Genomic DNA, 24,757 nt, shown 5'->3' with positions numbered 1-24,757 from the left:
CTTATCTCTCCCAGAGGCCAACCCGTCTACCTCAACAAAAGAGCAGCCCCTCTCATGTGTGCTCACTATTTTCCCTTCAAAGGCGGTGTGGTATAGAGATAATGGAATATGGAATGTGGAACATTATAGATTGAGTTCCAGGGTGGGCGGTTAGGTGAACGCTGAGGCAGGTATTTAATGTTATCGCCGCCTGCTGGAGCCACTGCATGCGAGGAATTGCTTTATTCATTAAAGGAAGGTTATCATCTTACCGTGTGTTATCCTTGACTTTTCCACAAATGCGACAAGGATGGGATGCAGCAGCACTGGCAATAACAAAAAACGTTTTGCCGGAAATTTGTGAAGGCGACTATTGCAGTGAATCCTTTGATGCCGTGTTACTATTAGCTGTTGTACTATCTTGGTCTTTGCTGACATTGGAGGAGAAATTACACCTGCTGTGGTCTGGCATAAATCTGCCTTTGACTGATGTGTCTGGAGGTAAAGTTCGGCAGAGTGGACAGTGCATGAGCTTTTCAATCAATCAATCAATAAATCATTTGTAAAGCGCACTACATACCCGCGAGAGTCTCAAGGCACTGGGGAGGGTGCTACTGATCAAACAGCCAGGTCTTGAGTATCCTCCTGAAGGTCAGCAGGTCTTGGGTCTGTCGTGGGCTCAGTGGGAGGGTGTTTTTGTCTTGGCGGCGAGGTGGGGGAAGGATCTCCCACCGGTGGTTGTTCTTCGGATGCGTGGTACGGTGGCGAGTGAGAGGTCGGCGGAGCGTAGCTGGCGGTTGGGGATGTAGAAGGAGAGCCGTCTGTTGAGGTAGGCTGGGCCGGTCTTGTGGAGTGCCTTGTGTGCGTGGGTGAGGAGCTTGAAGGATATCCTCTTGTTGACGAGGAGCCAGTGCAGGTTTCTCAGGTGGGGGGTGATGTGGCTGTGGCGTGGTACATCGAGGATCAGTCGTGCCGAGGCGTTTTTGGATGCGTTGTAGTCGTTTGATGAGCTTGGTTGGGGCTCCCGCGTAGAGGGCATTTCCGTAGTCGAGGCTGCTGCTGACGAGGGCCTGGGTGACTGTCTTTCTTGTATTTGTCGGGTTCCATCTGTAGATCTTGCGGAGCATGCGGAGGGTGTTGAAGCAGGAGGAGGAGACGGCGTTGACTTGCGTGGTCATTGAGAGCTTTGAGTCGAGGATGATTCCCAGGTTGCGTGCGTGGTCGGTGGGTGTCGGGGCTGCCCCCAGTGCCGTCGGCCACCAGGAGTCATCCCAGGCTGAAGGGTTGTAGCCGAGGATGTGGACCTCCGTCTTGTCCGACTTCAGCTTCAGGCGGCTGGTCTTCATCTAGTCGGCGTCGGCCTTTATTCCTTCATGGAGGTTGGCTTTGGCGGTAATTAATTAATTAATTAATTGTGGGTTTCTAAAGCGCTAGAATCGACTCCCGAAGGAGTATCTCTGCGCTGTAGACCGCTGGGGAACCCGTCCTGGCTTTCCCTACTGGGTATCTCCAAGGTGAAACCAGGCATCCCCGGCGTATGTGGGGGGCCGTTGTGGAGATGAGGCAAGCTAATGCCCAGAGTTGCCGAGTGTGATCGCTGGTTAGAGTAGGCACCGGGGCGAGAATTATCGAGTCCGCTGACCCTGGTCCTCGACCCTGCCGCGTCGGGAATAGAACCCTGGTCCCGGGCCGTCCTCTGCTTCCGGGTCTGCCACCTCTAACCAGTGAGCCACACCACTCCACATAATGGGGTCCTTGGTGAGGGATAGGATCAGCTGAGTGTCGTCAGCGTAGGAGATTATGTTGAGGTTGTGCTGTCGGGCTACGTGTGCGAGCGGGGCCATGTAAATGTTGAACAGCGTCGGGCAGAGGGAGGATCCCTGGGGTATGCTGCAGATGATTTCGGAGGCTTTGGGACAGAATGGGGGGAGGCGGACGCTCTGGGTTTTGCCGGGGAGGAAGTAGGTGGTCCAATCCAGAGCCTTGTCTCGGATCCCTGCGGTGTGGAGGCGTGCGCGGTGGCAGACGGTGTCGAAGGTGGCAGAGAGGTCTAGGAGGATGGGTGCTGCAGTCTAGCTGTTGTCCAGTAGGGTCCTGATGTCATCGGTGACAGCGATGAGGACAGTCTCGGAGCTGTGGTTGCTGCGGAACCCTGACTTGGAAGGGTCCAGGATTCTGTTTTCTTGGAGGTATTGGGTTAGCTGTCTGTTGACGGTTTTCGCGATGACCTTGGCCGGGAAGGGTAGCAGAGAGATGGGCCAGAGGTCTCTTGGGTCTGCCTTAGGTTTTTTGAGTAGGGCGTTGATCTCGGCGTGTTTCCAGATCTCTAGGAAGGTCGTGGTCTCAAGGGCGAGATTGATGACGTTGCACAGGTGGAGTGCGATGGAGCTGCTTGCTCTGTTGAAGACGTGGTGTGGGAATGGGTCTGACGGAGAGCCGGAGTGGATTGTGCGCATGGTCTTGATGGTGTCATCCATGCTCACGCTGGCCCAGGATAGCAGGGGGTCGTGGTCGAGGGTATGCGGAGGGTCTGTTGTGTTGCTGTCTGTTGGGGCTGTCTGGGTGTTGAAGCTGTTGTGGATGTCTGCTGTCTTGCGATGGAAGAAGGAGGGGAGGGAGTCGCACAGGGCTTGCGACGGCGGAATATCGTTGGTGTTGGAGCTGGGGTTGGAGAGTTCCTTCACGATGTTGAAGAGCTCCTTGCTATTTTGTGCGTTGTTGTCGAGGCGGTCTTGGAAAGAGATCCTTTTGGCCGCCCTGATGAGGTGGTGGTAGTTGCGGATGACGTCCTTGTGTGCTGCGAGGCTGTCCGGAGTTTGTTCACTGTGCCATTTCTTCTCTAGTTTCTGGAAGGCTTGCTTGGAGGCTAGGAGTTCTGGGGTGAACCAGCTGGCCCTCTTGCTGGTGTCTCTGTGGGGGGGGGTTTCTTCAGCGGAGCGAGGGTTTGGCGCAGTCCTCGATCCAGCATCTGAGGCTGTGGGCAGCGTCATCGGTGTTGGAGGGTTCGGTGGGTGGGGTGAGAGCGAGTTTGCGTGTAGTTGGTCTTCGGTGATTTTGCTCCAGCAGCGGCGGGGGATCTGTTGGGTTCAGTGGTGTGTGGTGGGTTTCTGGAAGGCGAAGTTGATGCAGCGGTGGTCGGTCCAGAGGAGTTCGGTGGTGTGGCTGACGGAGATGTGCAGGCTTGAGGAGAAGACGGGGTCGAGCATGTGGCCGGCGGAGTGGGTGGGCGTTGTGACGAGTTGCTTCAGTCGAAGGTTGGCGAGGTTATCGATCAGGATTGTGGAGTTGTTGTTGTTGTTGTTCTCAAGGTGAAAGTTCAGGTCTCCAAGGAGGATATAGTCGGTGGAGGTCAGGGTGTGGGTGCTGATGAAGTCGGTGATGGCGTCGCTGACCTGGGGGTGGGGTCCGGGGGTAGACGAGGGTGCCTCTGAGGGTGGAGTTAGGGTCTGTGTGGATCTGGAAATGCAAGTGTTCAGCGGTGCTGAGCGTGTCGTCGGTGCTAGTCGAGACCCTGATGCTGTTCTCGTGGACGATGGCAATTCCTCCTCTGACTCAGTTAGGGCGGTGTGTGCGGGTGATCTTGTAGCCGTCTGGGATGGCTATGGCAATGTCGGGTGCGGAGAAGTCGTTAAACCAGGTTTCTGTCAGGAAGGCGACGTCCAGGGATGTTGTGTCGAGCAGGTCTCAGAGCTCGACGGCATGCTTGCGTGCGGAGCAGGTGTTCAGTAGTATGCATCAGAGGTGGTAGAGGTGGTCTTTCTTGGCGGATGGTTCGTCGGCTCTGAGGCTGGTGTAGCTGCAGTTCCGGCAGGTGAAGGGGCCGTGTGTGTGTTTTGGGGCAGCCTTGATGTCGCTCCGTCCGGAGTTGAGAGTGTGCAGAGTGCTGGCGTCATAGTGGCGGCGGTCGTCGTGGCGGGTGTGGGGGCCAGGGGTTCTGGCGCTGGGTGCGGTGCAGGCGCAGACTGGCGCAGAAGGACTTGCCTTGGGCGCGCCTTCAGCGTGGCCACGCAGAGGCCGGCATATATGGGGAGGTGGGAGGGAGGAGCAGCTGGGAGGCGGGAGGCGGGAGGCGGGAGGCTGGGCCAGCGAATGGGCAGTGGGCAGTCAGGGGGGCGGCTGCAGGGGACGCAGCGGCGAGGGCGGTGAGGGACACAAAGGTAACAGAAGGAAAAAGGGGCACATAAATGAGGTAAAAATGAGTGGCACAGAGGGCAGAAGGGCACAAAAAAACGAGAGGAACAGAGGGCAGAAGGGCACAAAAAACAAGTGGAACTGAAGGCAGAAGGGCACAAAAAACGAGGGAAAAACGAGTGGCACAGAAGGCAGAAGGGCACAAAAAATGAGTGGAACAGAGGGCAGAGGGCACAAAAAAGGAGTGGAACAGAAGGTAAAAGGGGCACAAAAACAAGGGGAAAACGAGTGGCACAGAGGGCAGAAGGGCACAAAGAAAACGAGTGGAACAGAGGGCAGAAGGGCACAAGAAACGAGTGGAACAGAAGGCAGAAGGGCACCAAAAACGAGTGGCACAGAGGGGACAAGGGCACAAAAAACAAGTGGAAGAGAGGGCAGAAGGGCACAAAAAACGAGTTGAACAGAAGGCAAAAGAGGCACAAAAACGAGGGGAAAACGAGTGGCACAGAAGGCAAAAAGGGCACAGAAACCCCGGAAAAACGAGCGGCACAGAGGCAAAATACAGAATACAGAAATACAGGGGCAGCTAAGAACAGAAGGCAGAATGGGCAGAGAGGCACGGGGACAGCGAGGGGAACAGAAGGGAAAGCCGGGCAGGGACACGGGGGCAGCGAGGGGTATAGAATGAAGACCGGGCAGAGTGAGCACAGGGACAGCGAGGGGTACAGAGGGAAGAAAAAGGAGCACAGACCACTTACAGGCAGCGGGGTAAGACAGAAAACAGCAGTCACAGACACAACAATGAAAATACAGGCAATACAATAAAAGCAATAAAGCGGAGGATGAACAAACCTACGTACGGCCTACCACTGGCCACCAGGAATGAGGCGCCGGTGTTAGCCTGCGGGTGGTGGAGGTCTTCGAACTTCCTTAGCAGCGGCAGCTGGGGCAGGGACACACAGGCGGTGCTGTGCGGAGGGGGAGCGACCTACCTGGTAGGGACAAGGGTCACAGCTTTTCGGAAGGTGTCTGCCATCTGTCGTGCAGACTGAGATAGAGTCACGGTGCGACTTGTGCATGCAGCAGTCATCTTTGTGGTGTTGATCATCGTCTGAGCATATGTTACCATGCCAGCAGTGGGGTGATGGCATGGCATGGCATAATGCGCGCAGTTGGCGGCTTTCTTATTGGTGGTGTTGTCATCTGCGCAGGAGTTGCTGCACTAGTGTATAGCAGAGGACGTCACAACGTTGAGTCGTTCATGTTGGCAGCCATTTTGAGGAGGAACATCTGCATTAGCGGCACCCTTTTGAAGTCTGGCCGGTGCTGTGCTGGAAGTGGTAACAATGTGGGGCACAACTTGTGCTTGGCTACCCACAGGGACAGGCACACCTTGTGAAGTGCATTCAGCGTTATTATTGCCAGGACTAGTGATGTGCAGGAAGTGGTTCCGGTGATGGGCACACTTTGTGCTTTTTTTCACGACAGGCACACCTTGGGTTGTACATTCGGCATTTGTACCAGGTACAGTGAGGGGCACCTTGGTTTTAGAGTAATCGGTGCTCTTGCACATCTATTTCATTCCGTTTCTGCCCAATTCTCATATGTTGGGTAATGGTCACTTCAATTGGCAGTATTGCCCTGAAGTGTTAAGCCAGTTACTGTTTGGTGAGTGGCTTACTAATTTACTTATGTGTATATTATGTTGTATGGTCAGTTCTCATTTATCTATTGCCGTCTTGTGTAAGTCTATTATTGTTCAGTAATTGTCACTTCTATTAACTTATTTGTCTGGTGTGATTGTTGGTGTGTAGTGCTTTTTTATATTACAGGGTGTGTGTCCACTTTAGTGGGTAGTCTACACAGTGTAAGTGTAGTACGGCAAGCATTCAGCCTTTACCATTTTTCTTAGCAGAACCGGGAGAACCTCCAATACCTTGGGATTTATGGGTTCATCTATTTGAAGCTAATGTGGAGGCACTAGAGGAAGGGGAATGCTCCGAGGAAAGATATTTGTCCTTATTAAAGCATAGATTAGGTGCTTAGGGTTCAGAGAGTTTAAAAATGTACCTCTATTAGAGAATGCACGGAGTATGGGAGTGTATCAATATACAATCAAACAGATGCAAGAAAGCTTTGGCAGTACACAATGTGATTATGGAACAGTTGAACTTTTATTCAAGGGCACAGAAAGAAGATTAAATCATTAACCACTTTGTATCTGCACTAAGGGGTTTAGCAGTGACATGGCATTTTGATCACAAGATTGATGACCAAGTACTAGGGGGCCAACTTCTCATGAAGACCAAATCAAGAAAATACAAGAGAAATTATGGTCTTCAATCAATCAATCAATCATAGCATTTGTAAAGTGCACTACTCACCCGTGAGGGTCTCAAGGCGCTGGGGGGAGGGGTACTGTTACTGCTCAAATAGCCAAGTCTTGAGTAGCCTCCTGATGGTAAGTAGGTCCTCGGTCTGTCGTAGGAGGATGGAGAGGGTGTTCCAGGTTTTGGCGGCAAGGTGGGAGAACGACCTCCCGCCGGTGGTCGGATGAGGGGGACGGTGGCGAGGTGGGCGGCGAGGGATCTGTTGAGTGTGGTGGTGCGTGGTGGGTTTCCGGAAGGTGAAGTGGATGCAGCGATGGTCGGTCCAGTGGAGTTCGGTGGTGTGGCTGAAGGAGACGTGGGGGCTTGCTGAGAAGATGGGGTAAAGCGTGTGGCCGGCAGAGGGTGTGGGTGTTGTGACAAGCTGTCTGAGTTCGAGGTTGGCGAGGTTGTCAATCAATGTGGTGGAGTGGGTGTCGTTGTTGTTCTCGAGGTGGAAGTTCAGGTCCCCGAGGAGGATGTAGTCCTTGGAGGCGAGGGCGTGCGTATTGACGAAGTCGGCGATGGCGTCGCTGAACTGTGGCCAGGGTCCATGGGGTCTGTAGACGAGGGTTCCTCTGAGAGTGGTGTTGGGATCAATGTGGATCTGGAAGCACAGGTGATCGGCAGTACTGAGGGTGTCATCAGTGATGGTTGAGATTCTGAGCGTGTTACCGGCCAGTCCTATCAGGCCCCCAGCGCTTCTGCTCCAACGCCGTGGTTCCCTCCGACATCTTTGAGGGGTTCAATTTCACCACCTTCGTGGGCCTTGCAGCGACTCCGTCAGCAGATCCTTCTTATCAGTGGTCCTCAGCAGTCCTGGATGTCATCCCCATCTCGGGGGTGTCGCAGGAGGGCTGGAGACATGCAGGATATCAGGCCATAGCAGGGATCTGTGGTAGGAGCTCTGAAATGCGTGTTCTACACCACTTTGATCTTGGCCACATCCCCAGATCTGAAGATTGTGGCTTCCAACTTTCCCTAGCAGGCTTCTGAGCTTTTGTGGCCCTGTGCTGTGAACTTGAGCTCCGCCAACTGACCCTTGGAGTCTCTTTGCTTTGGCTTGTCTCCAGAAACCTCTTCTCCGTGGGAATGAAATAGTGGGCACAGACACTCTTCTTTGCTAGCCATCAGGTTCAGCAGGTGGAGCCCACACCAGTGCAGCCTCTCTTTGCCGGTTCCATGGTACAGCTGGGAAGCCCTTCTTCAGTCCTTATTCAATTACAGGCAAGATCGGAGTTCAGGGTGCCAGGGATGCCCCATTTATGCTCAGAAAATACCCTTACGTTAGAATGAGGTTGGTAGCCAGTGGGCTACCAGGTTCACTTCTTCATGATCACCACTTCCTGAGAAGTGTGGCATCTGGCTATTCCAAGATGCAACCCAGAGGTGGGGCTACCAATGGGGCTACATGCCCCTGAAAAAACGGTTTGACAATAAGTTTTCCTTTCCGTCTGTAGGTGCCAGCTATTCTGCTTTAACAATGGGACCTAAGTGTTCCCTATTTCCTCTTCAAAGGTGGCTTTAGCTATGAAGCTCGCCTTTTGGGCCAGCACTCATGTAGATTTCTGCTGCAGGGAGGTAACACCTCGTTCCAGTGCAGGTCCCTTTCCTTTCCTGTGAGTTGTTACCACATATCCCTAGGAAGGCAGAAAGCTGTCCCGGGTTCAAGTTCCGATTGTAACCTTTGAGGGCACAGGAGATTGAAGGCAACAAAGTGACAACTTTGCAAAAGTTGCACACTGTAACTTGTTACATTAACTTCAAAATCCAAATCAAGTTTGGCTTAATGTAAGAAGTTTACAAAACATAGTCCTCAGCTGAATTGTTATTCACATGTATATCAAAGTTTAAGAACTTTGATATACATGTGAATAACAATTTCAGCATATGCTGAGGACTATGTTATGTTAGTTTCTGGTGGCCCTGAGGGGGTGAGGTGGTTCTCCCTACCTTACAGCACAACATATGATATTGGGACAGGGTGTATTGGCTATTGGATATTCCGAGGATTTTCCCAGGGGTGCCAATTGGCATATTATAACACCCCCAACTCGCAACAAAATAATGCAACAAATTGTTTGATACCTTGAAGTATCAGCTTTGTTGCACCATTCAAAAGATAGCTCAGCTGAGGGGTCAGCAGGTAACACTGTAAATGCCAACGGGGCAATCAGGTCTTTCCACAGACAGTTTCACGTTTTTACTGCTAGAACACATAAAATACATGTTCTGCCCATGAAAAATGCTAAACCCTGACTTAGGGCTTGGCAAGCCTGCCATAGAGATGCCTTACACATATTGCAGAGAAACATTTGACTTTGCCATGGTTTTTAATGGCAAAGTCGGGCTAGCAGTTCGGAACTACTCTTCCAGTCTGCAATTGCAGACTAGGGGAATTGTTTTACCTTTGTAACACCCAGGGTGGAACAATCAGTGCTGCAGGCTCCGGTGTACTCTCAGAGTCGGAAAACCAGCAGCATCAATACTAAAACCTTAGGGTGACCACACAAAAAGAGGGATTTTCTTAAACCTACAAATTCCAGTTTGCTCAATTGGTAAAAGCTTGACTCATCTACCCAGGCAGCTAAAAGTTTTAATAGACATTTTGCGAAAATCTTCCCCGTAATGTCCAGAAGTGCAACTGGGTGATAACATTTTCAAATATTACTATCTCCTTTTTTTTAAAGAGTGATAACATTACAAGCCTGTCAGGACTGGGGAATCATGTTTTTTTTCATTCAGTCATCAAATAATGGCTTTATAATTCCACTCCCTGAGGAGGAATCTGCTTCTTGAGCTCTACTATTGAGTTCTAAAATTGTATTCACAATTTCTTCTTGAGTGAACTCAGGTCAGCAAGAAATTAAAGTGGAGGAAGAGAGAGGATCAGGCATATTACAGTTGTTCATCATTTGGGATAAAAAAACATTTTTCTATTCTTATCTACACTTTGTACTATCAGGCCCCAAAATGTACGCATATTGCGTTGAGTAACTGCTGAGTGGAGAATGGAGATCAAACTTATACTATGCCACCTGAATGTTTTTCATTGGTTGTCTTCCAAACTTGGTATATTTATTGGCTGTAAGAAGTGGAGGTTTATTTAATGAATTCTGGTACTCCTTAGACACGTCATTTAGTCAAGAAAGTCTCTCGCAAAGAACTCAATAGTGATTTCGACACGGAGGATGTCCATGTGAATGGTTAACACCTCTAAAGTTTCTAGCAGCCAGTTTATTAATGGATCCATCTGAACACCCTTCCAAAAATAGATACTGTCTGAACAGCATCTTAGTTCAAAAGGAGATACAATTTTACCCCTTAACAACTTTGAGGTAAAATGTCTCTCCACAAACTAGGATACATTTCAAAATGTAAAAGATAATTATTCGCAAAATATTGAACCAAAAAAATTCCATGAGGGAATGCTGTAAGTCTCTTTCCCAGATCTTTGCCAATAATTTTATGCAAGGTTGCTACGGCCCCACTTTTGAACATTTTTTAGAACAGGAACACAAAGAATTTGAGTTGAAATGGACTGTGATTTACTAATCAAATAAGATTTGATAGGGAGCAATACTGAAAATGTGCTTTGGCAGAAGGAAGCAACAATGGTATTGAAATATAACACAATGATCTCCGCTCTTAATGAACTGTCTGAAATAGGTAGAGTGTGATAATTTGATGTCTTGCCGAGCTTTCAACTTAAAAGAGTATGGGTCACTTTTTTCCTTGCACTCCCTACTTCTTGCCTCTGATATCCTTTGACCCTCCCCATTTTTGTAGAAAAATACAGTTTTTGAGTTGATACCCCTGTTTTGAGTGGGGTTAAGTTAGTCATAATAATCTTTATATTCTTAACTTAGTGGTCCATATCTTGTTTCATATAAAGTGTAAAGAACGTCACACTCCATGAGTATCATACTCAAAAAACACAATACCCATGAATCTTCGCCGTGGGAAAGATGCATTTTAGTCAGCGTGCCACATGCCGTCTCACCGAGCAGAGGTCACGGAGCCCGACTCTCTTCCCTGCTAGTTATAAGCGAGATATTGAGCTGCTGTAGATGTTAAAAATAAGCCACTCTCCACTGCTGGCCTAAAACATTGAATTTCTGTAACATAACGGTAAGCCTCTTCAGTGTGTAAGCTTACTGAGACGATTAGTTACATATAAATAATATCACTGTTTAAATCTTCTTTGCTGACAAGAGTGGTCACAGTTTGTCTTCAGACTATATAATCATTCAACCACCAATAATGTTCGGCAAGGCGAGCTTCGGTCTTTGAGTTTTGATTTTAATTACCCAAGGTGGTACTGGAATACACGAATGAGAGCTCCTAAACCTCTTTTTTAGATTTGTTTGAAAATAAAAGCTCTGTCCCTGGGAGAAGATGAGTACTACCGTCCCTTTTTGCATGTTCTACAATCGTTTGGCACTCAATGTCTATGTCCCTCTTTTCCACACAAAACAAGGTAGCCAGCTGTCTCCAGTCGCAAAATTGGGTTCCCAACTGAAGCATATCCCTGATACTAGACATCCCCAACTGAATCATAAGAAGGACACGGTTGACATTTGACATTGTTAAAACAACCAGCCCAAATCCTGAAGGGACCCTAGAACAACATGGTATCGAAACGCGTTGACGTTTGATTTGACAAAAGGACTGGATACAAGAAATAAACAGAGGCTCTTACTATTACAAATTACGAGTAACCTACAATTGATGAAAATCTCTGCCCCTTGTGTGCATAACCGTACAAAGAGGGACCTTGATACGTGATTGATTCCTAACCACTCTAAATCGTGAAATATTGAACTGCTACATTTTCCCTAGAAACTCCCATTTGTGGTAATTTACTAAAATGAGTCAGATGGTTTTATTTCTATTTACCACAACAAACTAAATGTATATGAATTATACACATGTACAGGGACTCACTTTGAATGAATCTGCACCACCCACTGCACCAGGGTTCACTGGGGGCACACATCTTACATGCAGTGCTGTATTTCTTTTACTTGTATGCCTTGGGTTATTGCTCAAAGAGATGACTGATTGATGTTTGATTTAAAGTAAAAATAGTTGTACAAATCAGTTTCTGGATACAGCTGATTCATTTGAACCGTACATGAGGTGATTGAAAGTCTAGCGGTAGGAGTACCTGTTCTTTGTATTGTGAATTTTGATGGTAAAGTCAGCGCAGTTCAGTTTGTTATGGCTAATGCAGCCCACTACTCCATGAGATGCAACTTAAGATGTGACGCATTACATCATGGTGTAGAATTTTCCATTTCATTTTGAATGCCACGGTGGCAGTTACATGTGGCAGCCATGTTAGGTGAGCAATCAGAATACACTTTGGCAATAGCGCACAACCTCTGCCCGTTTAAATGCTTCTACTCAGGGTAGTCAACAAGTGTATAGAGCCAAACCCCCGTTCTCAATCATGCCACTTGAAGCTATTTTTCTGTTGGCTCATTGGAGATATATATGCCAGGTGGGGGACATTTTTATTTTGCAGTCCAATAGACATTAAACATAACATATGTAAAAACAGGTTCAAATTATGTTTCTCCATCTTGGTTTTGTATGTGCTCACCATGTTCTCAGCTCTGCAGACTTTGCACTCACTGGTGAAGACTGTGACGTGACAGTATTGGTCCATTTCACAGTCATTGGCATTTCGGCACTGCTGGAGAAGATCAAAGATAGAGACAAAGGAGGTTAGCAAACTGTACAAAAGCTAGAAGTTATTGGGTTTTCAGAGAACAAAGTTAATGAAAAGATGTTATTTTGTATGGAAACCGCTCCATTAAGCCTTAACACCAAATTAGCAAGGAAATGTTACATACCGTTAATTCTATTTATTCACTATGGGTATTGCCTCTGAATTCATAAAAGGGATCCTATGCAGGATTTCGGAACACATTTTTATAACAATCTGGTCTCTTAATGACTAGAACATTTTTCTAGTTAGGAAACATTTACAGATGTATTTCCTTTTAAATCAACAAGCCAAATTGCAAAGAATGTAGTATATTTTACTGAAAACACCACCACTACTAACTAATATTATAGAATAACAATAGAATCAGAAAATGGTGGCCCTATACAATCAATTGTAAAGCAGTCAAAACTGCTCCTGCCCCTTTAAAAAAAATTGGAAGACTGCACTGTGTCATCACGCACAGCATTAAGTCATTCGGTGCGTTTTATCACACAGGTGAGAACATAATACTAGATTAAAAGCTGTGGCCGTGAAACACAGAGGTAGCCTAGGGTGAGATAATAGCCATGATGCAGTATCAGGATTACGAGTAACTTTTCTTTATCAGCACAGAATTCTGTCTGATATTCCTTAAAAATAACATAGAGAACCAAGGTAGCCCAACCTTAAAGCTTGATCCCCAATATAGACTTTTATACAAATAATGTAACTGCCTTGGGCCCTGAGTCCCAACAATAATACTTAGCATATTTATGGGTCGATCTAATGCGGCAGCCTTCGAAGGTAGAAATGGGGGCATTCCTCATAAGAGCATCAGTGGTTGTTTCCCTTCTTGTAGAATGGGCCCTTGGCTTACCATCCAAAGGTCTATTCGATTCTTCATAATGGATAACAGTACATGGCTATATTCTGTTTGGATAAGGCTAGGCCTATGCAAACAGCTCTATAGCTTGCAAACAACTGTTAATCCTTATATACATCATTTGCATTCAGACGAGCCTGGGCAGCGCATGCGCTACTTTGCAAGGCATGGTGTATTTGGTATATGGGCTATCAGGGACTTTAGACATGCCCACCGCTTTTGATTGGTTCGGTGGGCTGCTTTTTAAAATTCCTTTTCTCTGTTTGGTTAATATTGTGCATCTGTCCCGCCTTTCGGTGCTTGGTTCCTGTTTAGCGGACATCACCAATTGATTCTTTTAGTTGGCCATCTCTGGCCATATCTTGATTCCTTGCTGGCACACCCCTCTCCCCTCCCGTCACTCGCAAATGCAGCATCCATCCACGTTGTTATCTGGAGGAGGAACATTTAGGGCCCGATGTATGACCAGTTTTTGTGTGCGCAAACAGGTTTGCAACACGTTTGCGCACACAAATACCTACATGGCCATGTACAAACACTATTTTGTGAGTCGCAAAAAATTGTGACTCGCAAAATAGTGTTTTGCGACTCGCGATTAGGAAGGGGTGTTCCCTTCCTAATTGCGAGTCTTTAGCCATTTATGAATGTTTTTGGACTGCAATTGCGGTCGCAAACACTTGCAATTTACTGCCCTCTTCAAAAGGGTGGTAATGGAGTCGCAAATGGTAAGGGTCCCCAGGAGACCCCTTCCCCTGGGGACCCCTTTCCCTTTGTAACTGGCACTAAAAATATTTTTTAAGGGCAGGCAGTGGTCCACACGGACCACCACCTGCCCTTAAAAAATTAAACCAAAACGTTTTATTTTTATTTATTTAAATGCATCCCATTTTTCTTTAAGGAAACTGGCTGCATTTTTAAAACAACTGCTTTATTGACGAGCAGTCCAAGACATGGAGGTCTGCTGAGCCCAGCAGGCTACCATCTCTGGGAGGTCCAACCATTCCCAATGGGGTCGCAAATTGCGAGTGGCTCATTAATATTCATGAGCCTCGCATTTTTAAACCTCATTGAGAATCGCAATCAGTGTCTTTGATACTGTTGTATATTCCAAATTGCGACTTGCAATTTGCGACTTGCAATTGAGCGCAAATTGCGAGTTACAATTTGGAATGGTCATGTATGTGGCCCTTAGGCCTTTTTCTACAAGCCACTGGTCTGCTGAAGAACGTCATGGGATGCCGGAGGTATACTCAAGATTAAAAAAGCCTTTGCAATGCAATAGGTCTCAGATTACTGGACGTTTGACCTATTGGAGTTGTAATAATGCAACGCCGATAGCTCAAACTTTCAGTAATGCGAGACCTATTGCATTGCAAATGCTTGCTTAAATAATATTAAAGCCCTCCTAACATCAACAATCTAAGTGAACTATAAGGCCTTACATGGCATCTGCACATTTTTGTCATAATTAGCAATTTCTAGCATTGTTGATTAACCAGGCATTGTGCAGGAGTCTCATTTGCAGTCTTGCATCCTAGACCAGAAAAAGCATGAGGCCACAAAGCCTAGATGAGATTGTTGGAGGGATTCTGCTCATGAACAGAACTATGCTTGGGACCACAGAACATCGACATGTAGGGACTGAGTCATTATACTACCTCAGTATCCATGACCCCAAGTCCGACTAGCTGTAGGACCTCATTTGCCCTCCGAACCCTTCCAGATAAATAAGTGAGTTGGCCCCCCAGAACACAACGTACTCGATCCTCTCAGGGATCGCGGTAACAGGACATACGGTTTTGCTCTCCCACTCATACTTGTCCACAATAAGATAAACAACAGACACGAAGAAAGTTTAGAATATTTAGTTAAACTATTGTGCCCTAAGATGCTGTATTTGCACCACATTTAGAAACCAAATAGATAGCAAAAATATCACTAGCATGGTTGACAATATATACCATAAAAAAAACCCTGTCATACTACAAGACAGAATAGCCTAATCCTCCCCCATCCCCTTCTTAATGAAGCTAAATGATTATTATCAAAGATCTTTGGGATAAGTGGCGGACATCATACCTTAGCATACATAGATGGACGTTCTACATCACAGCTGACGTGGTAATCTTGCCTCATGACCTTTGCTCAGTGTGTGTGTTTTCAGAACTTCTGTCCTCAGTTATATGGCAAGATATGTTTGCTCACAAACAGCAGCTGTAATCTCATGTTATGACTATGTGCTCGTTTCTGACCAGAAAGAATAACAAGGGACATTGTTCTTTGACCTTCTCTATAGTGTTCAGACTAAATCCCAGGAAAAGAACAGAATACAAAAACGTATGCGGGTTCTGTTTGATAATACAATGTGGTACAAAAGCGAGCAGGCTTATTTAGAACTGTGTGCAAAAGAAATGCAGCCTATAATGTGCACAACTAGGCTAACATAGGAAAAACAACAATGCGCCAGGCAGGAAACACACAACAAGATGACACTTGTCTGTGTGAAGGAGACTAAGCTCGACAAAGTAGGAGCCAGTTCTAATGAATGGTCAGACAACTCTCCTTTGAAAGAGACACTTTTCCTTTTGCTGTTTCCAGTTCTGTTCCTAAGTATTGAGTACACCGTAATGGCTCTAGAGTGGATTCCCTGAATTTGGTATGAAAACACAAGTCACAAAGAAAAACAACTGCCATTTTCTGATCCTGGGCTAACCTTTTATAAGAGGAAGACTTGCTAAGCCAGTCGTCTAAATGTAGGTAAATGACTACCCATCTGCTGAATAGAAAAGCTGGAACTACTGCCATCACCATAAAAATGTTCTGGAAGCTTCAGACCAAAAGGCAGCAACTCTATTGGTAATTTCTCCTGCCAAACTTGAAACTGAGGAAATTCCTACATTTTCCATTAATTGGCACTGAAACTAGGCTTCCTACTCATCTAACCTATACATCTAATCCCTCTGCCGCAGTGATGTAACTATGGTCACATGTCATGGTTGTTTTATGAGGACTGGGATTGTGTGACACTCCTGTCTGTACCCCTTCTTTTTGAAAATGGGGTACTGTTGGACTTGGGCCTTGTGGCAGGTTCACCCCTGAACTTTTTGCCTTGAAATTATAGTGATTTCTGGTCTTTGCGCACTTTGACACTGTGGCGCAGTGTAAAGTGCGTGCGCACTTGGAGTGCGTGTGTGAGATAGGCCTGCCCTCCCATAGGAATGCATGGGGAATGTATGTGTCCCTGGTAGTTCCTGATGCGTGGGGAGTGCAGGCTCGAGTTTAGTATGTGTGAACTCGTGAGAGTGAATGCTGCGAGATGGTGTATGGGGCATGTATGTGTCTAGAAGGGAAGTGCTACTTCTGGACATTGAGATATGTGTGCAGTGAGGGTGCTGGAGTGTGATTGGCTGGAGCTGGCTGGCATGCCAGGCTCCAGGAAGTCTGGATGGGTCTGCCCGGTGGTGAGTGTGAGATTAGCATGAGTGATGTGTGGGAGGAGTGTACCTGTGTCCTGGATGGGCTGGGTTTTCCCCACACAATGCTGGCTCCGCCCCCCTGTGGTGTGACTGATGACCCTAGCCTCCCCAGTGAATGAAATGGGTGGTTGGGCCATCAAGAGTACTCAAGAACCAGCTGCGACTGGTTCCGCCCCCACCCTGCCCTTAGACAAAGGATTTGTCTGTATAAAAAGAGGCTGTGACCTCTTGAAAAATTTTCTTGTTTGCTGCTTGAATCTGCCAGGGGCTGCTGCTGCTTGGGCCCAGGGGGAAGGCTTGCCTACCCTGGGCCCTGCCCAGCCCCTGGACTCCTGAAGGACTCTTTCTGCCTTGCCTTGATGCCCTGGAGGACTTTTTCTCTGCTGTGCTTGTCCCTGGACTTGTGGGGCTTCTTTGCCCTGCCCAGCTCCTGGATGCCAGAGGGACTTTTGCCTAGCGCAAGGAGCGCTTTATTTGCCTTATAGCGCATGGGAGCGCTTTTATTCTGCCTCTAGCGCTTGAAAGCGCTGTGTTGTTCCCTAGCGCTCGGAGCGCTTTATTTTTGCTTTTGCCCATATTTTCAGCATGTTTTCATTTAGAGGTGCCACCCCATTTGTCTGCCCCATTGGCGAGTGCCTACCTCGCTGCAACGTTGGTTCTGCCTACGGAGGGTGCCACCCCTCATTTGCCGACCTGGAAATCACCGCCGCGGCCCGAGCGCCACAAAACAGGAAGCCAGGCACTACAGTGCCTGACTCAGGGCGGGACTTCCGGTTTTGCGGAGAAGTCCCGCCTGCCGATGCCCTGTGATTGGCTGCCCGCTCCGCCGGCAGAGAAAGATGGCCGCCTGCTGCCCGGGCTCCCGTGAGCTGCTGGGAGCACCGGTAGACCAGCAGAAAGCCGTGCGGGGCTCCCAGGACCAGGAGGGAGCCCCGGAAGACGACCGCCGCCTGCAGAGAGGAGCCCCAGCAGCCCGGTGAGTGTTAAGGGCCGAGGGGGACGCTCCGGGGGCCAGTGTGAGTCCGAGTCCCCGAGGAGGGACTCGGCCAGTGACGGGGGCATCATTTCTTGGAGCCTGAGAGGCTCCTCAGAGCCCCGAGGGGCTCAAGGTGTCCCATGTGTGTGGAGATCCCTGAAGAGGCTCTTGGGGGCAGCTTCGGTTCCCGAGCCCTAGAGAGGCTCCAACGACGGGGGCATGTTTGTTGTCAGAGCCACAGAGGCTCTTGCTGCCATTTGTCTTCCTGAGTCCCCAGGAGGGGGACTCCACCGAAGCGCCGCAGTTGTGTTTTGGGCCCCGAGAGGCTCTGGGGCCATTCCTTTGATAAAAACCTGAGAGAGGCTCCCTGCGCCCCTTGATGTTTTAGAGCCCTGAGAGGCTCCCGCCTTGCCCACATTGTTCTGGCCAGAGCCTGCGAGGCTCCAGCAGTGGCCCAACAGTGTACCCAGCTGCCCAGCAATTAGTGGGCAGCTGCACCGTTTAGGTCTTTCTTTTGCTTCTAGGGACATGTTCTGGACTTTAGGAGTGAGGCGCACTCCTTCATCCCTGGCCTTTCCCCAGCTGCGCAGCACTTAGTGCCAGCTGCAGCGTTTAGGCCCCCCTGTCCTGTCCCCCAGCTGCCCAGCAAGTAGTGGGCAGCTGCTACGTTTAGGTCTTGGCGCAGTGGCGCAACCTGGACTTTGTGAGTTCTGCGCTAAAGGTGATTTATGCGCTAACTGAGGTTTAGATGCTGTTATGATCTATGTCCTTTTGCTTTTGGGTGTTAGGAAATGTACAATGTGTAGTATGTTTTGCGCACCCTGTGTTCTGCACCTCTGAATGTGTTGTTGATACATTATGTGCCCTGTTCCTTACACCGCTGAATGTAGGCTCTGCATCATGTGTTTTGTCCCCAGGTCTATGCCCCTACTTGTATTGTGATACTGAGGTGGTTGTTCTTGCTAGTGCAGGTGGTGCTAGTAAGGTCCTGGTTTCCCTGCGTGACCTGTTCCTAGGGTGGTTAGGATTGCATAGGGGGTACTTACCAGTTACCAGTGGGTACTGGTTGTGTGCTTTATGTCCTATTTTGTGTTACAGTGATGTTCTGTTATGTACTAAGTGATATTCCAAGGGCTTGATACTGAGCTTGCCCCCTGACCAGAGTCCCAGGACCAGTGGACTCTATGGTGCCTTCCCTGCCAAATTGCTGGGACTTGTCTGATCTCCCTGGGCCCCTGGGGCCTCGCTGAAGTGTGCCTCGCTCGTTCCCCTCGGCAGCTCGTGCCGGCCGCCCGTCCAAGCCTCGAGCCGCACCGCTCTCCCCTGAGCCGCGCCGCTTCGCTGGGCCGCCCGCATCCTGCCTCCCCCTCCTCTTCTGAGCCGCACACATTGGTCGCCCCAGAGAAACGCTTGTACCTTGCCGGCCGCCCGTCCAAGCCTCGAGCCTCGCCGCTCTCCCCTGAGCCACGCCGCTTCGCTGGGCCGCCCGCTCAAGTTTACTGAGGAGATCAGTCGCATTATCCCGTGCAACCAGGACGGAAGGGACTGTCTGATAGGCTATGTTCTAAGTTCTAGGCCTACAAGTATTGTATTCTACGTTCAGAAAGTGCTATTCCTGACAGTGGCCCAGGTGGCCCTGTCTTGTAAATAATCCCTTGTAAATTCTGCCCGTGCCTCTGGCACATTGTAAAGTGTGTGTTTTATCTAATGTGTTTTGGTGTAATACAAAGGCTATTTTTATATAACCTTGTGTGGAGTTTCCTTTGTGGTGGGCCTTTGGGTGTTGTTGCTGGGGTGCATGCGCAAATACTTAACTTACATCGCCTCCAAGTTTAGCCTTGCTGCTCGCGCCACGTTACCTAGAGGGTGAGCAGGGGTTATCTTGGCGTGTAACTCCCTTGCCCTGACTTGGTAGTGGTGGTCTCTGACTGACTTTGGCGAAAGCCCTGGCCAGCCGGGGATCCCATTTCCAACATTGGCGGCAAGCGGTGAGGATAAGGATTTGTGTTTGCGTTGTACCAGAGTAGCAGCCGGCTGCACCACAAAACTCTGCATTTTATATAACCACATTTTGGGGATTATTGCTTTAAGTTTGCTGAAAATGTCATTTCTGTGGAAATGTGTTTCTTGTGCACTTTGAGTTAGGTGTCCCTAGCTCGGGAGGGTAAATCATCCCCCTAAGTGCAGTGTGTTTTCTGGATTCACCAGTAGGGTGGGATCCAGTGGTGGCAGCATAAGTGTGTCCAGTGCATGTGTCCCCCGTCCCTGCCCTGGAGTAATGGTACCTGTGTCAAGTGTGGTCAGGTTGAGAAGTCAGGGGTGGTAGAAACTGCCTTACCAGTCTGGGGAGGGGTGTGTGTGGATGAATGGTGTGTGGCACTGGACGTGTTTGTGAGTTCTCTGGATGGGGAGCTTGCTGAATGCTAGTTTTGCTCAGATATTTAAGTCCTGTGTGTTGAACTTTTCCCAAGAACGTCTGCAGACAGTGGAGCCTGCTTTTTGATTTCTGTGGTCTGTTGAGAGACAGAATTTTGGAGTTGGTAATGTTCTGGGAGGAGAGAGGCATAGGGGATGGAGTGATTCCAAAAGGAGTGTCTGAGGTGTCTTCCAGCCCAGCGTGGTGGAAGAGGTTCAGTGTAGCCCAGCTAGGTCTCGGTGTAGGGGCTCACGTCCTGTCTCAAGAGGAGAAGGAGTGGGTGGGACTGCATGTCTCCAGGTGCCCGAAACCCAGTGTCAGGGCCTGGAATGTTTCTGAAGGGAACATCCGGTCGGGGACCTAGGCTGTACCAATAGGTCATTTGAGGAGGATCTTCCAGAGTGTCTGGAGGAGAACGTGGAACCTCTGTAACCAGGGTTCCAGTAGTTCTGGTGTCTGGCAGTACCGCTCCAGTTGGGAGGGTGCAGAAGTCCAGATGGAGGGGTGCGAGGGGGATAGGTTCCCCAGTGGAAGAGCCAGTGGGTCAGGGGCCAGCCAGAAGGGTTGTGTCGCCAGTGAGTGACCATGGTGATGCCACTTCTGTCCTGAGTGTCAGGCAGACTTGTACACGACACATTAGTTGTGTCACCCTCAAGGAAGTCCTGGTGCGCCAGGCATCTGACCAAAGGGTACGTCCCTCGGTTGGGGAGCCAGTAGCCGGTGTTTCCGGATCTGGACGTAAGGGCAACTGTATGTAGTGTCCTGAAGTTACAAGAGGGAACTCCTGCCTGAAGAGAAGGAACCGGGTAAGCTGTATGGGGTATTGACCTGCAGTGGTTGCCTTGCTGCTGAAGGAGGAGAGAAAGTCTTAGATTTTTGTTTCCAACTTGTGGAAGTCCTGGTGCGCCAGGCATCTAACCAAAGGGTAGCGTCCCTAGGTTGGGGAGCCAGGGTCAGGTGTTGCCTGTCCTGGACGGCAGGGCGACTGTAGCCAGTGTCCTGGCCGGTTTGTCTTCTAGGGGTACCCCTGTGAACACAGGTGGGGCTCATCTTAAGTGAAGAGACCCTGTGTTTCCCAGAAGGGGTGGTACAGGCCTAGCAGGGATCTTTAGGGTTCTTGGCTGAGTGTTGTGGTACTACCCTGAGAGCAGGTGGGGCCTACCTTAAGTGGAGGGACCCTGTTCTACAGTGGGAGGGTGCAGAACTCTGGAAGGGGGTCAGAGGAAGTCTGACCCCTGTGCATCCGGTGAATTTGAATCCCAGGTGGTAAACCAGTTAAGGGAGCTGTGACTCTGTCATGACCAGCCTGGTGTCCTGTAGGCACCGCACTGAGCCGCGTCTGCCTTCGGCCGCGCAGTCTATGCCGCTCGCCGTCCCCGTCTCGATGCGGTCCGCGAGCCGCCGCCTGCGCCGCATCTGGCAACCCGTAAAGTGCAACGCCTTACTACACCGTTCTTGTGCTGGTCTGACTGTGGTCACTGCTGCTGAGGAAGTCAGGTCCTAAACTGGTGGGAGAGTTGTGTTCTGGAGGGTGCTTCAGAAATAAAGGTAGGGTGGGGCATTCCTGCCCGTGACCTCTGGTCAGCCTGAGGGTGCGTACCCTAGGTTGAAGGATCAGTGGTAGTTTGGAACTACGCTGAGAAAGGGAGTGGAGAATGGCTATGTAGGCCAGGGGTTACTACCCCCCACTCTGTGGATTGGCAAGGACCAGTGGTATCTAGGTGGCCTAGGGCCTGGTCCTAGCCGTGGACAGCTAAGGAGTACCAGTGGGGTAGCCTAGTTGGGCCTGTTTTTTTAAGGATGTGCTTGGCTTATGGATCAACATGGCGTAGAACCGGAGGGTGTCCCTGCAGTGCGGGCCCGCGTCCGTGTTCTATCGCCATCACGGTGGTGATTGGCCTACCCTGCGTTTTGGCTGGAAGGGGGTTGTGTTGGACTTGGGCCTTGTGGCAGGTTCACCCCTGAACTTTTTGCCTTGAAATTATAGTGATTTCTGGTCTTTGCGCACTTTGACACTGTGGCGCAGTGTAAAGTGCGTGCGCACTTGGAGTGCGTGTGTGAGATAGGCCTGCCCTCCCATAGGAATGCATGGGGAATGTATGTGTCCCTGGTAGTTCCTGATGCGTGGGGAGTGCAGGCTCGAGTTTAGTATGTGTGAACTCGTGAGAGTGAATGCTGCGAGATGGTGTATGGGGCATGTATGTGTCTAGAAGGGAAGTGCTACTTCTGGACATTGAGATATGTGTGCAGTGAGGGTGCTGGAGTGTGATTGGCTGGAGCTGGCTGGCATGCCAGGCTCCAGGAAGTCTGGATGGGTCTGCCCGGTGGTGAGTGTGAGATTAGCATGAGTGATGTGTGGGAGGAGTGTACCTGTGTCCTGGATGGGCTGGGTTTTCCCCACACAATGCTGGCTCCGCCCCCCTGTGGTGTGACTGATGACCCTAGCCTCCCCAGTGAATGAAATGGGTGGTTGGGCCATCAAGAGTACTCAAGAACTAGCTGCGACTGGTTCCGCCCCCACCCTGCCCTTAGAGGCTGTGACCTCTTGAAAAATGTTCTTGTTTGCTGCTTGAATCTGCCAGGGGCTGCTGCTGCTTGGGCCCAGGGGGAAGGCTTGCCTACCCTGGGCCCTGCCCAGCCCCTGGACTCCTGAAGGACTCTTTCTGCCTTGCCTTGATGCCCTGGAGGACTTTTTCTCTGCTGTGCTTGTCCCTGGACTTGTGGGGCTTCTTTGCCCTGCCCAGCTCCTGGATGCCAGAGGGACTTTTGCCTAGCGCAAGGAGCGCTTTATTTGCCTTATAGCGCATGGGAACACTTTTATTCTGCCTCTAGCGCTTGAAAGCGCTGTGTTGTTCCCTAGCGCTCGGAGCGCTTTATTTTTGCTATTGCCCGTATTTTCAGCATGTTTTCATTTAGAGGTGCCACCCCATTTGTCTGCCCCATTGGCGAGTGCCTACCTCGCTGCAACGTTGGTTCTGCCTACGGAGGGTGCCACCCCTCATTTGCCGACCTGGAAATCACCGCCGCGGCCCGAGCGCCGCAAAACAGGAAGCCAGGCACTACAGTGCCTGACTCAGGGCGGGACTTCCGGTTTTGCGGAGGAGTCCCGCCTGCCGCTGCCCTGTGATTGGCTGCCCGCTCCGCCGGCAGAGAAAGATGGCCGCCTGCTGCCCGGGCTCCCGTGAGCTGCTGGGAGCACCGGTAGACCAGCAGAAAGCCGTGCGGGGCTCCCAGGACCAGGAGGGAGCCCCGGAAGACGACCGCCGCCTGCAGAGAGGAGCCCCAGCAGCCCGGTGAGTGTTAAGGGCCGAGGGGGACGCTCCGGGGGCCAGTGTGAGTCCGAGTCCCCGAGGAGGGACTCTGCCAGTGACGGGGGCATCATTTCTTGGAGCCTGAGAGGCTCCTCAGAGCCCCGAGGGGCTCAAGGTGTCCCATGTGTGTGGAGATCCCTGAAGAGGCTCTTGGGGGCAGCTTCGGTTCCCGAGCCCTAGAGAGGCTCCAACGACGGGGGCATGTTTGTTGTCAGAGCCACAGAGGCTCTTGCTGCCATTTGTCTTCCTGAGTCCCCAGGAGGGGGACTCCACCGAAGCGCCGCAGTTGTGTTTTGGGCCCCGAGAGGCTCTGGGGCCATTCTTTTGATAAAAACCTGAGAGAGGCTCCCTGCGCCCCTTGATGTTTTAGAGCCCTGAGAGGCTCCCGCCTTGCCCACATTGTTCTGGCCAGAGCCTGCGAGGCTCCAGCAGTGGCCCAACAGTGTACCCAGCTGCCCAGCAATTAGTGGGCAGCTGCACCGTTTAGGTCTTTCTTTTGCTTCTAGGGACATGTTCTGGACTTTAGGAGTGAGGCGCACTCCTTCATCCCTGGCCTTTCCCCAGCTGCGCAGCACTTAGTGCCAGCTGCAGCGTTTAGGCCCCCCTGTCCTGTCCCCCAGCTGCCCAGCAAGTAGTGGGCAGCTGCTACGTTTAGGTCTTGGCGCAGTGGCGCAACCTGGACTTTGTGAGTTCTGCGCTAAAGGTGATTTATGCGCTAACTGAGGTTTAGATGCTGTTATGATCTATGTCCTTTTGCTTTTGGGTGTTAGGAAATGTACAATGTGTAGTATGTTTTGCGCACCCTGTGTTCTGCACCTCTGAATGTGTTGTTGATACATTATGTGCCCTGTTCCTTACACCGCTGAATGTAGGCTCTGCATCATGTGTTTTGTCCCCAGGTCTATGCCCCTACTTGTATTGTGATACTGAGGTGGTTGTTCTTGCTAGTGCAGGTGGTGCTAGTAAGGTCCTGGTTTCCCTGCGTGACCTGTTCCTAGGGTGGTTAGGATTGCATAGGGGGTACTTACCAGTTACCAGTGGGTACTGGTTGTGTGCTTTATGTCCTATTTTGTGTTACAGTGATGTTCTGTTATGTACTAAGTGATATTCCAAGGGCTTGATACTGAGCTTGCCCCCTGACCAGAGTCCCAGGACCAGTGGACTCTATGGTGCCTTCCCTGCCAAATTGCTGGGACTTGTCTGATCTCCCTGGGCCCCTGGGGCCTCGCTGAAGTGTGCCTCGCTCGTTCCCCTCGGCAGCTCGTGCCGGCCGCCCGTCCAAGCCTCGAGCCGCGCCGCTCTCCCCTGAGCCGCGCCGCTTCGCTGGGCCGCCCGCATCCTGCCTCCCCCTCCTCTTCTGAGCCGCACACATTGGTCGCCCCAGAGAAACGCTTGTACCTTGCCGGCCGCCCGTCCAAGCCTCGAGCCGCGCCGCTCTCCCCTGAGCCACGCCGCTTCGCTGGGCCGCCCGCTCAAGTTTACTGAGGAGATCAGTCGCATTAT

The 24,757-nt window shown here is 50.3% G+C and overlaps 1 protein-coding gene across 5 annotated transcripts in view; it reads right to left on the bottom strand.

Moving 5' to 3' along the window:
* DKKL1 (dickkopf like acrosomal protein 1) overlaps positions 1 to 24,757 on the bottom strand; it is a 1,301,767-nt gene that overhangs the window by 198,602 nt on the left and 1,078,408 nt on the right. For all 5 annotated transcript variants that reach the window (XM_078655082.1, XM_078655084.1, XM_078655085.1 and 2 more), the window contains one exon: positions 12,085 to 12,177. In XM_078655082.1, the coding sequence (XP_078511208.1) occupies positions 12,085 to 12,177 (93 nt within the window). The remainder of the gene's footprint in view (positions 1 to 12,084; positions 12,178 to 24,757) is intronic.

The sequence above is a fragment of the Lissotriton helveticus genome, chromosome 7 (assembly GCF_964261635.1).
Source record: "Lissotriton helveticus chromosome 7, aLisHel1.1, whole genome shotgun sequence".
NCBI lineage: Eukaryota > Metazoa > Chordata > Amphibia > Caudata > Salamandridae > Lissotriton > Lissotriton helveticus.
Note: the sequence above shows the minus strand (reverse complement) of the source record. Positions and strands in the feature narration are given on the sequence as shown.